The sequence below is a fragment of the Phodopus roborovskii genome, unplaced genomic scaffold (assembly GCF_943737965.1).
Source record: "Phodopus roborovskii unplaced genomic scaffold, PHOROB, whole genome shotgun sequence".
Classification (NCBI taxonomy): domain Eukaryota; kingdom Metazoa; phylum Chordata; class Mammalia; order Rodentia; family Cricetidae; genus Phodopus; species Phodopus roborovskii.
Genome location: NW_026125994.1, coordinates 306466 through 320240, shown reverse-complemented (window position 1 = coordinate 320240; position 13775 = coordinate 306466). Strand labels below are relative to the sequence as shown.

Sequence of the window (13775 nt, the reverse complement as noted above, 5' to 3'; positions counted from 1 at the left end):
AACATACTCAGTGATGCAAAATTATACACCAAAACATTTCCAATTTTCGTCAAGTTACCTATGGTGCTATTACTAAAAAAAAGCTATGTGCCTCCATAATCAGAGATATGACTTATCCACCCAATGGAAGAATTAGCGTTCTTATCAGTAAAACATAATGCAAAAATCATTTTAAACACAAAATCTATTAGACTATTAAAATCCTTTGGGTCAATTTTAACCTTTATTTAGTATTTTCAAAAGTGGTAAAAATCTATACTATGAACAGATTTAAGTAACTAAATGGCCTTCACATTATTGCTCACAAAATAATATCTTTAATTGATTAATGATCTTAGGGTGTCTATCGCCATCTAGTGAACAATCACTTCAATTACTACACCAAATACTTGACATTTGATAGTTGTTTTCATGGTTAATATTTGTGCCAACTCAGTGTTACCCACTCAGGCTTACCCAATTTCTTTTTTATGCCTCTACAAACACACATTGAGAATAAAAACAAATACAGATGGTACTGTTACAGATTTACTTCCAAGTGTCTATAAATGAAGTTTCTATATTTCTTCTCTGGAAATGCTCACTTAATTATTTTTTTTAAAAAAAAAAAACTTGTATAATGTGAGGTTCCTACATAAGATTCCTTCAACAGCAACTAATTCCTCTATCATCAAGCAATTAAAAATTATGGGACAGTTGAAATATGAAAGATCAGACCTCTAAAAGATAATATTGATGCCCATTTGACATAAATAGTTTCACATTTATTATAAACCTGTCTTTAAAAGCAAAATTAGTCATTACTTGAGTATTCTAGCAGCCATAATACATTTGATTACAGAAATCATTAGGTCACTAGAGCCAAAGCTGCATGATCCCAAAACAACTCAGCACACACAAAATCTACTTAAAAATAAGAAGGGAGGGAGGACATCAAGACCATACCAAAATGCAAAATTCCATGCCTCCCCAGACTCTGCATTAACCTATATCCAAATAAAAACCCTTATAATCTTGTCAAAAGGCATGCCACCAGGTTCCCTTCTCATTTCTATCTGAACTTTAATTTTCATTTAAACAGGAAGTTTAAATGCAAAAAGCTTGTAAGATCTTCAGGTAATTTTATTACTTTGTCCACTTTACCTTATGACAAAAAACACCAGTTTAGTAAGCTGCGAAAGTATTCCAAAATCTCAACTTCACCCCTCCTACCTCTTTAATAATTAAGAAATGCTTGACATGTATATGCCTGCAATTACAGCACTTAAATGGTTTTGGGTTCAAGGTCAGCATATGACTTATGATCATACACTATCTCAAAACAACAATAAAAATCCTTAAAAATAACAGGACCCAAAGTTTATAGGAAAAATGATAGCAATACTAGCGATTATTCATCTGTCAGTACTGGTAATTACTACCAATATTTTTATTTTAGTAAATAACTTCACAGAAATCTTTGGATCTTCTAAAATAAGATTTGCAGAGAGCAGGTGCATTATATACTTAATGCTTCTCATTAACTTCACATTAAAGACATAAAGCCAACAACTGTAGACAGTAGACAGTATTGTATATAGGAAGGAACACAGATTAAAAAGAGGGAAAGCAGAAACTAAGAATTTGAATCCCATAATTATTTTGAGATTTATCTGCAATTCTTCTTTAGTGAAGTGAGCAGGGAAGTTTTATATTTTGCTTAAGATATATAATTGCTATATTTTACAATACAAAAAGTGAAATTTTAGCTTGGTTCTGTTGTTGTTATATGTTGATCAACAAAAAGTAAAATTTGTATCTAAATTCCCTATTAAAAATCCAGCTAAAAGAAAATACTACCCTTAAAATACAATGGATTAGGGAAGTAGGAGAGATCACTGGACAAATTTAGGACTTATCATTATCAACGGTGCCCTTTTAAGATTGTGGATTTCTGAGCCAATGCAGAAAATGTAACAACAGGGAATTCTCAACAGCAAGAGGCACTCTCCAAGGGAGTAAATTGTCAACTATTGCCTCTCTTGAGAAACTTAAGAGTAACCTTGATTCCAATCTCAATACTAAACCTATGTATTATCACCCAGTTGGGGCATAGTGAGTGCATTTCCTAATACAAAAATAAGATGGTATTCTATCCGAAGCCACTGGATATATACACACACATACATACATACATACATACATACATACATACATACATACATACGTGTGTGTGTATATATATATATATATAATTTAAATAATTTTGAAGCAAACTTAGCTCAAGAATCTGAAAACATCTTTCTCTAACTTCAACTAACCCCTAAAATTACCATTATATTTCTCATGTAAAAGAGAAAATGAAAAGACTATGTTATGCAATAGATACTGAAAAGGATGACTGATTAATAATAAGGTAGAAGACAAAACAGAACTACCCTTGCAAAACCTATCCTCTAATGGTGAACCCTAAAGCAGTAAAAGACTTAGAATCAGGAAGACAGATTCAATTCAAGGTAGCCACTTGTTCTCCTTTACCTCCCTGAGCATTAGCTTCCTCATATACAAAACAGAATACTATCATTATATATGTCAAAGGACTCTTGAGTAGTTTTGATGTAATACTGCACAAAACAGTCCTTAACACACCATTGCTATTCAATACAAGCTTTGCCCTTCCTCTGTGTACTAACCACATCTCTGGGATAAAGCTACAAGAAAGGTGACTTGAAATCTTGTGATATTTGTTTCATGTTACAACTGGACATATACAGTAGTCACTCACCATATGTTAGCTATTCAAGTTTAAATTCATTTTAATTACAAATAAATAATTGTAAAAATCCAGTTCCTCATCTAATCGGGAATAAGCAAATACAAAATGTTCACTTGCGGTTAGAGGCTATTATATATGGATAGTACAGATAAAAATCACTTCCATATCTTAAGCAAACACTGAAAGTGCCAAGTAACAAGTATTTTAAACTTTGTAGGCCACATAAGACTTTATCCTGACTACAACATAAATGAATGAGCTTGGCTGTATTTCAATTAAACCTTACTTATAAAACACAGAAAATGGGTTGGATTTTGCCTATAAACCAGTTTGCCAATCACCGCACTATAGAGTATTCTGAGTCCAGATGCCTAGTGTGAGCACTATGGACTATGTTTACAACTATGTAGCCTTAAATTCAATGCAAGAAAACAATATCTTCATGTACTTGATTGAATTCACTTAACATAATCATGCTTTGATAGATTATAAAACTAACCTCTACACAAAGCACTAAAGTAGATGAACTTAAAATGTCGTTAAAGTGACAGTACTTAATGGTAATTGGTCTATCATCCTCAAGTCAATATGCAACTCCAGCTGTGACATAGCCCTAGAATTCTGGATTCATATGCCCAACAACCTACCGAAAATGCCTAGAGAGCTATTCCTCAAAGTCAACACATAGAAGGCAGAGTTCTTGATCACTCTCTCTCTCTGTTTTCTCCCACTTAGTAAAAATAGAAGGATCCACTAGCTATTTTCTACCTTTGTCTCATATTACACAGTAAACTGTCAGTTAAAAAAAAAAACTAGCTCCCTATGTTAACGTAACTAATCCCATCTAAACCCTAAACCTAAGCTAGCATCCAGACATTGTCAAGTCACCACCATCTTAACTATCTAAAGAATGGTATTTCTATCATATTCATCCTAGGATAGTTTTATACTTACTCAGTTGTTTTCCCAGACTATCCAGCCATCAACTCAGGTCCTCCATTTTTATCCCCTCTCCCCACAAGTCTGGGTCAAATACATACTTTACACAATATTTTACATTCAGTCTTTATTGCCTAGCATATAAACATTTAATAATTGTGCACATACACACAGAACTGACATGAATTCTTATTCAACTGTCTATTTGTCTCAAACTTGCTCTAAAGAAGGAATATTTCCAGCTGTGAAAACTAGGTAACAAACTTAGTGTTCCTATATTACAGCATAAATTTACATATTTATTAATAGGAATTATATTTTGCCATTTACCTCCCTTCCTTTGTATGTCACCAAGGCAGCCAGGGGTTTGGCATAAAATCTGCTGTAGGAAAATCCCAGGCAACCGTACATACTGTTTGCAGTGAGCTTCAAAGCCTTCTGTCGGATGTCATACTGCAGGCCAACAATGACAAAAGATAAACAACAATATCTGTGGAAGCTTAAGCGTTACACTGGGTATCTTTCTAGATCACAATGAGAGAGAACCTCTCAGTATCCAGGAGTGGGGAAGATATTTATTACTCAATCTGTCTCCCCAGATTCATGTTGTTCTACCCTCTTACTTGGAAGAATACAGAGTATTGATTTCCCAAGATTCTGTAAGATGTTACTCAGATATGGCCTTAGCATCTAGAAAAGCCTTCCATTCTGAGGCAGTCCAGTGCATCTGAATGATTATTATCCAAAATAAAACAAGTACATATACTTGTCCACACCATACTATTGATCCCACTCCTCAATTAACAGGTGATAGAAGCTAAAACTGTCGTGCAAACTCTTTGCAATAAAAAGATTTACCTGAAGAACAAGGTCCGGATTTAAATCTTGCTGTTTCATTAGCTGTTTGACTTGTTTTCTCCGCTCTACCAGTTTCCGGATCTCTCTGGGCAAAATGCCCATATCTAAGTTTGGATCTGGCAACTCAGGGATCTGTTCCTGTTCCTCATCCTGAAAAACACACAATAGAAACTTCAGACAGTTAAATTTTGACTAAAAAAATAAACTTCTAAAGTAATATTTGACAAGTGATTTATCCCTTCACCACACCTTAGAAATCTTTCCTGAATGAGGAAATCAATAATGCATGAGCAGTATTCAAAGGGGGCTGGCTCATTTAGATAAGGTGGTACTAGTCTGTAGTCATACAACTTGGGATGTTGAGGCAGACAGATCATCATGAGGCCAAGGCCAGGCTTGAGCCATATAACATATCCAGATCAATATGGATTAAGGGGTAACTCCCTGCCTCAAAAAAACAAACAAGTCAAACCAAAACAACAGAAACCACAAAGAACCCCCCCCCAAAAAAAAAAAGATCTGTGTGGTCACAGACCACTATTTTCCTGTACCTAGTTCTATCAATCACATAGTGTCGTTGCCACTGTCTCTCACCCTTGTAGTTACTTACAAACTCAAAATTGGTGTAAAAGGATGGATTTTTACAAATGTGGAGCAACATGTTTGGGAAAACGGTTTTTAAAATACAAATGCTAAGAAAAAAAAAACCATACAAAGCATACAAAAAATAACCACAATAGCTAAACTCTTCTTTTATAACATTTGTACAACCAAACAAAATGCTACAGAATGTTTCACAACAATTACTGTGAATGATTTTACTGTTAAAAATACAGAATTTATATACTAAATCAGCAACTCTCTTTTAAGAAATGGATCGTATTTAAATAGGTTATGACATTTCTAAAAATTTATACACACATATATACACATATACACACACACATATGTATATATATATGTGTGTGTGTGTGTGTGTGTGTGTGTGTGTGTGTATGTATAATATATTCCTTAGTGTTTACGGAGTACCTTTTACCTATAAATTGCTTTGCAATCACCAGAAGAATAGCAACATTTTAGAAAGGCAATCAGCAGTCTTCTTATATTAAAATTTACAGCAGGAAAAAGCAGGGAAAGCATTAGTGCTTTTTCTCAAGCCTCCATTAATTCTATTAACAGGCTGTAAAGAACAGCCAGGCACCCGTTGAAAGGTTCAAAATTAAAAATAAACCTTTTGGCTTAAAGCATGTCAAGTCAATGCATTTTGATAACCCAGCCTTTACAAAAATACCTGGTTTTAAGACTACACTTTCAGGGACCATTTCTATAGTTTGTTACAAAATATCTGGTTTTATAAAGATCAATATCATAAAATGAACACCCTTACAACACTAATAAGGACCTATTGTTTTCCAATGTAGCACAGATGATAGCAAACCTATTAAAGAGACCTTGGTATAGATTCCACTGCATTTATGGCAACTAGAGTCACATAAAAAGTAATCTGAAAGATTCTTGGTCAGGAAACTTATAATTTATCTGAAATCCTACCACCACCTCCAGGGTGACACTAACTGCTCTTAAAACCAAATGAGGTGCTATACATGAAAATGAAAAAGAACTCAAAATTACTACATGTATAAGCTGACCTCTTGTGTCCTTCCACTCTTATATATCCAGAACCCAAAATGAAAAGCTAAAATAGGCAAAGCATTGGTGCACATCAGTTGTAAAGGCAGAACAATAACTCTCACAGTGATTAGAAAATAGCAGGACAGAGCCAAAGAGTACCAATGGTGGCTGCTAATTTGTGGGGTTGTTGTCCAATACTTTCTTTGTAAAATTAAAGTCTAGTCCCACAGAAGTCCACTTTTAGCAGTAAGATTTACAGGGAGTGAATCCACCCCTGTGAACAAAAGTAATGAGACTAGGGGGTATGACTGACTCAGACAAATCTACCAGATATTCTCTATCTGGCAATATGGAATTGGAACTGAAAAAAATTCAATACCAGACATGATGAAACTAAAAGAAATATAAATTCAGAACCTAGAGGGCAAATGGAAACAAAACAGGAAGAAAAAGAAGGGAGGGTGAAATGGATATATGTGAAGAGTAATAATCCTGTGCTGCACCGAGACAGGATTATTTTAGAAATACAGAGGAATGAAGTACTGGCACATGCTACAACACAGAATGAATCGTAGAAACCGTATGATAAGTGAAACAAGCCAAACAAATACAAAATTCACATCCTATATGATTCTATTTACATAGAATGTTCAAAGTAGGCAACTTTACAATCGGAAAGATCAGTGGTTGCTGGTGAGAAGACAAACCTCCAACAGATAGTTCCAAACTCATGTTCACATACAGAGCCTTGGTTAGTTCAGTAAGTCAAAAAAACAAAACAAGACATGAATGTGAGAAGGAGGTCTTGTAGAGAGAAAGGAGATAAGAGAGGGTATGGTTGAGAGTAAACTGAATGCATTGTGTACATTCATGAATCTGCCAAAGAACAAAATAATAAAAATCTATAGTAAAAAAGTAATGCCTGACTAGAGCTAGGATGGATAGAGAAACTTGATAGAAATGAGAAATGTTTTTTTCATGAAATAATCGAACTGAATGAAGTAATAGTTTACAAGTTCTATGAAGACACTAAAAACTATCTCTACACACTATAAATAGGTTGACCATAAGGTAAGTGAATTATTGTTTTAACAACATTGTTTTAACAAAGACAGAACCAGTCTAAATTGCTTTTTGGTCAGCCCTCCTTTTTGATAACAAAGAAAGTATAAAATCAGATCTGGATCAATAGTTCAATGAGCAAAATGCTTACTGAGCAAGCATGAAGATCATAATTTGTATCACCACAATCTTGAAACAAGAAGGCACAGGGCCAGCAGGAAGGTAAAAGGGTTTTTTTTTTTTAGGGAGTGTGTTTCAAAACAAGGTTTTTCTATGTAGCTCTGGCTGTCCTGGAATTCACTCTATAGACCAGGTTGGCCAAGAACTCAGAGGTCCACCTGCTTCTGCCTCCTGAGTGTTAGGGTTAAAGGCATGTGCATGTAGCACCACCTCGTGGATAAAAGTTCTTAATGTACAAAGCCTCACAGACTAAGTTTGATCCCCAGAACTTCAGTGAAAGGAGTAACTCCAAAAAGTTGTTTTCTAACCTCCACGTGCACAATTACATTGACACACAAATAAAAATAATGAATATTTTGTAAAGCCATCATGGTGCTATGCCCCTATAAACCAGTTGGGGAATGAGAGACTGAGACGGACGAATTCCAGCAGGTCATTGGCTAGCCATTCTAGCAAAAATGACAAGCTCCAGTTTCAGTGAGAGACCCTGCCTCAAAAATTAAGGTGAAAAGTGACAGAGACAGATACTGGCAGTCAATGTTCAACATCTATGCACATACATGTGCGCATAAACACATGTATAAACAAACACACCAAAGAAATGATGCTATTAATGCAACCATTAACAGGAAAGAGAAAAAAAATAGGATACTAATAACCCTTTGGCTCTTTTCCTTCTTTAGAAATACTTTTAACAGTGACTTAAAGAGCCCCCAATTGAATACAAACCTCAGCTTTCTGCACCTCTGAAGCAACTCTTTGTACTGTTGTAAAACAAATGTTAAATTCCTGAATGATGGAAGGATATAAGCTGTTGAAATCCAGGAGCAAAATGAACTTGTCATAAAAACCTGAAACAAAAAGAGCCACATAATGTCAAAAAAGTCTGAAGAAAAGTACCATCAAAATATCTCATTAGAAGTACTATATATAGAAAATATATATCATCCACACTGTAAAGCAGATAAAAGGGGAGGGTCAACTACAAATCCATAAAATGACTTAGATTACAGTAGAAACCCAGATCACAAAAAAAAGGGTGAAAAGATTGCCTTTCATGGGAGCCAATGACAACCAGCCTGTTCCCCAGCAGTCCCAAAGCATGTTATTATCATTATGTGCAACCACCTTCCCTTGTCAATTGTTTTAGAAATGTATCGTGTTCATTTCCAAAAAATACAGTTAAGAATTCTTTCCCATTACTCTCACCCCACCATGAATAAAAACTCAGTGAGTGGTTATATTACATATATATTTTTAACAACCTCACCTTCAAGGAATAAAATTGTCAACACATTTACCTATACAAAACTGTGCATCAGATCAATCAAGAAATGGATATATAAATGTTAGTAGTGGAACGATCCACCCTTTCTTCTTGCAAAGGATGAACAGAAAGCTACTATATTTCTCTAGGACATTTATAAAAAGTTATCTTCACCTTGAGAAGAAACTGACAATATAAATGTCCACTGAAACAGAACTACAAACTTGCATTAGTAGCTTATTCCCCATCTCTTTACACATGATATCATCATCTCCTTTTCATAGAAAAGGAAACTGAGGTGAAAATAGGGCACACCCAAACCATTATCTAACACTAAAAGTATAACTCCTTGTCGTTGCAACTAATAAAATTGCTTTTGTAAAAAATGTCTCCTCTTAATTTACTTGATAAAATTCACATTAAATGGGAATATATGTAATCATTCTATAGAGCTATACACACTTGGAAACAACTAAGATGGTCTAAAAAACAACAGAGATGAACCCTTAATATCACAAACTATCTTTCCCTTCTGGACAACAACAACAAAAAAAGGGTGCTCTCCCGTTAAATTTTAATTCAATGATTATTATACTTCCTTTAACATTGCTTTCCAAATTACCTGGTACACTGGGCAAAGATGAGGCCACTCTCACATAAAGACAGAAAAATAGGTACTTCTACCACAGATCAAACAACAATCTCTATGTTAGAGCAGTGACTGAAACTCTGAGTATGCAGATAGATAGATAGATAGATAGATAGATAGATAGATAGATAGATAGATAGATAGATAGACAGACAGACAGACAGATAGATGAAATTAGATTTCAAGGTATGTAAGTAAAGCTGTATTGACATATGGCAAAGAATTCATACTAATTCCATGTTAGATAACTAGTAAAATAGATTTTACATGCATAAGAGATAAAATTAAGGTCATTAAGAAACCATTTTACAGCTGGGCAGTAGTGGTGCATGCCTTTAACCACAGCACTCAGGAGGAAGAGGCAGGAGGATCTCTGTGAGTTCGAGGCCAGCCTGGTCTACAAAGCTACACAGAGAAACACTGTCTTGAAGACAAAAAAAAAAAAAAAAAAAAAAAACCAGTTTGCTTACCTGCAAGATAAAACTAAGGTCTAGTTTCTTAAGAATAACTATATGAAGTTATTTCTTAATACAGTGGTTCTCAACCTGTGGGTTGAATTGTAATGTAAATAATCAGTCTTTTCACAGGGCTCTCCTAACACCATGAGAAAATGTAGATTATTTACATTACAAATTATAACAGTAGCAAAATAATAGTTATGAAGTAACAACAAAATAATTTTATGGTTATGGATCACCACAACATGAAGAACTGTATTAAAGGGTCACAGTATTCGGAGGTTGAGAACACTATCTTAATTGCAGCAAACCAATCTGCTACCAAGTCTTACCAACTTTGGGGTCCAAAACCAAGCCTCCAGCATAAGCTGCTTTCTTACGTCCTTTCTTGTATTTACTGGTATCTCCATCAACTTCCTCATCTTCATCTCCCTATTTCAAATGGAAAGAGAACTTCACCAGCTGATAACCAGCTAATGAACTCAGTATTATTACTGGGTTACAAAAAATATTAACTTTTACTTAGTGGTCCTACCTATGAGGAAAACCTGTTACCATAAATATGTTCATGGATCCAAATGAATGCCAAGCATGGTAGTGTCTTAACTAAATAACCAGTTTTCTGAATTCTATATTTAAGTGTCTCTGAAATCCTAGAAATTTCATTTGAGGGCCAGGAATATAGCTCAGCTAAAAGAGTGCCTGCCTACCACTTACAAAACTCTGGTTCCATTACCAGTACCTCATAAAACCAGGTGTGATAACACATACCTGCAATCCCAGTGCTTAGAATATTTAACCAGGAGGATCCTAAATTCAAAGGTATCCTCAGATATACAAGAAATTAGAGGCCAGCCTGAGCAATGTTAGACCATGTCTAAAATATATTTTTTAAAAGTAAGCAAAAAAGACCAGAAAATTTTATTTTAAAATCAGTAAGTATTAAAAACCCTTCATGTTATATAAAATTTGAGATTTTGAAGGAGTTTTATCAAAATCACTACTCTGGCTGAACTGTAGTGGTGCATCCTTTAATCCTAGTACTCAGGACACAGAAACAGGCCGATCTCTAAGTTTAAGCAGATCTCTGAGTTTAACCAGTTCTCTGAGTTTAAGGCCAGCCTGGTCTACAGATCAAATTTTGGGATGGCCATGGCTACACAGAGAAACACTGTCTTGAAAAACAAATAAAAAAATCACTATTTTTGATATTCATAATGCAAAAGGGATAAAACAGCCTACTTATTCATCATAATGATTCTAATTATTATTGCTTTTATGATATGTTATCTTAGTATGTTGTTCAAACTTCTGGGCTCAAGCAATCCTCTTGTCACAACCTCCCAAGTAGCTACGACTCCAGCAAGTACCATCATGCATGGCTTATTGTCTTTATTAGTATAGATTCTTAAGTATGCCCACAAAATGAAAACTCCATTTCAAAGTAGTTTACTAACAGCCAACATTCAATACCACTGCACAAATTAAATAGATCTAAATTAATATTTGGTACCATTTTCAATAATGTGCATTAACAAGATATAAGAAACTAAGTAACATTTTAACATTCACTTGCCATTCTTAATTACTATCAGTACTGATAAAATGGAAAATAGACTTAAGTTTTAGTTTCAAAGTCATAGAATGTACTTCAGAAACCTAACTGGTTTCTTAATCACACTAGTAACAGCTTGTTTGTCCCATCTCAAAATCTGAAGGTCAAAATCTGAAAATTTTTAAGTATGAAGACTTTACAAGCAGAAACTAGCACATGTCACCACATGTTTCAGGTTAAAATATTACAAAATTGACTACAGGTAATACACACATACACACATGTGTAAATTGTATATTTTGTGTTCACATAGATTCTCATCCCAAGATTTCTCATTACATAATATACAAATTTTCCAAAATAAAATAAATTAATCTAAGTCACTTCTAAAAGCATTTTGGATTAGGGATACTCAACATATTTATAAACTACAACACAAAAAAGCTCAAAGGTTAAAACAACAAAGGTTTAACTGATATTTCGCTCAGGGTAAATCTTAATGGGCGTAAATACTTTCTATATATGGTCATTCATCAAAGAAGGCTAATGAGATCCTCAAAGACATTTCACAAACAATTTTGCCTCTACAGAGAAAAGCAGAGAGGGACACAACTACTTAGACACAATGTAGCAAGATTAAGAGTGATCCTAATTTACAGGGAATTAATTGTAATTTTAGGAGATGTCAAAGCAAGTTTTTTTTAAAGGCTACCTAGGTAATAAAAAACAGGGATAAGAAAAGGTAATGTACTATATAATTTTGGACCCACCAGTTTTTGCTGAGATTTTCTGAAAATCTGCTTGTCAGGCACAATATAGTTGTTTTCATAAAATGCATGAAGTAGCAAGAACTCGTTTCGTTCTGAACGTCCACCCATCAGTGTCCTGGACTATTAAACAGAATTTTTAAAACTTTGAGCTCAAAACCATCACAAATGAAAGCAATGTTGATTCACTTAATTTAATCATGGAACCTTCTTCAACTGCTCATAGTAACAAAGGTTATGTTTTCTAAACTATTTCAAACTTTCTCTTCAAGCATTAAGGGAGATGAAGGGAACTTAAAATACTGTCAGTGTATCACTCCACAAAAAAAAAATCCAGATGTTAGAGAGAAGATCCTTATGTTCACCCAAATCTCTACATACTGCACCTGGCATTCATCCATTCATCCCTTTCTCTCAACCAGTTGTTCCTTTTACAAAAGAAACCCAGCTTCAGAATCCCAGCTCTTCATTTTATAAGCATGCATTTAGGCTCATTAACATTTAACTACTATCCCAAGCAAACAGTGAATCCAACAGGAAATGCTTTTTTCCCCTTTCTAAGTTAAATTTACCATAATGTTCCCAGCGATGTTAGTGATCTGCAATGCTAATGGAAGAACATTTAGCTCACACATGATCTGCAAAATGAATCTGGCATCTTTCCAGATTTGTTCCAACAGGTACAACAGATGAGAAGATTCACTGTACAGAAAAGTAAGAATGAAACAGAATCAAGCAATTAAAAGATACAATGACTATAATCAGAACTTAAAATATTACAAGGAATTTTTGGTGTAAGTAGCTTCTGAGCAATGGAACCTTGGCTTCAGAAACTATTTAAAGTAGGGTGGCTAAATAATTAGAAATGCATTTATACCACCAAATTCAGTCCCATTCTCTCAACAAAAATATCCATACAGTGAAATATGTTAACTTTAGCTTAAATTTTATCTAGTGTTAACTATTATCTATGAATTATCTAAATCATTTTCTTCATTCAATCAATAAGTATATATTGCATGCCTACTATGATTCAGGTGCTGGCTATGACCAAAGACAAAAATTCTTATCCTTCTGGGGGAAACTGAGTATAAAAAAGAAAAATAGATAGTTAATATTTATACAATGATAAGCAAGTGTTAAGGACAAACAAAGGGGTAAAAAACAAAATTCAAACTTTCAGGAGCAGAAACGTAATTTTTACTTAGAGAGCTAGGGAAAAAGTTACTGAAAACAAAGACTAAGAAGTGACAGGACAAGCCTTATGTGTATATTAGGGAAGTACATTCCAAATAAAAAGCACAAAGACTCTGAGTGAGGCACCAATCTAACAGTTACAGGAACACAATGGAAGTCGATATGGATCAGGGAATAATTGAAATAGCAGTAGAATAACAGAAAATCAACACCACAGACACACTGCACAGGACCCAGTATGCTGAAGTAAGAACTTTACTCTGAGTTAAAGCAGTAAGAAATTTTGATAAGGCTTAATTTTAGAAGGTTTTTTTTTTTTTTTTGGTTGTGGATTAATTATAAAGAGACCTGAAAAGGATAACAAAATTAGTACGTAGTTTGTTTCATTTGAAACTAAGGAGTGGGGTTTAATCCCCACTATGATAGGTCACAGGGATAGACCCTGAGAACATCAGC

At 34.3% G+C, this 13775-nt stretch overlaps 1 protein-coding gene and 1 non-coding gene across 2 annotated transcripts in view; both read right to left on the bottom strand.

The window, feature by feature from the left end:
• Positions 1 to 13775, bottom strand: part of Pola1 (DNA polymerase alpha 1, catalytic subunit) — a 151957-nt gene that overhangs the window by 90931 nt on the left and 47251 nt on the right. The window contains exons 21-26 of the mRNA XM_051179271.1: positions 12695 to 12824; positions 12126 to 12245; positions 10133 to 10232; positions 8156 to 8277; positions 4553 to 4702; positions 4025 to 4147 (exon numbers count right to left, since the gene is read on the bottom strand). Coding sequence (XP_051035228.1) covers positions 4025 to 4147; positions 4553 to 4702; positions 8156 to 8277; positions 10133 to 10232; positions 12126 to 12245; positions 12695 to 12824 — 745 coding nt within the window. The remainder of the gene's footprint in view (positions 1 to 4024; positions 4148 to 4552; positions 4703 to 8155; positions 8278 to 10132; positions 10233 to 12125; positions 12246 to 12694; positions 12825 to 13775) is intronic.
• Positions 8771 to 8898, bottom strand: LOC127218249 (small Cajal body-specific RNA 24). The gene has a single exon (XR_007834171.1). It is a non-coding gene; the product is annotated as a small Cajal body-specific RNA 24 (non-coding RNA).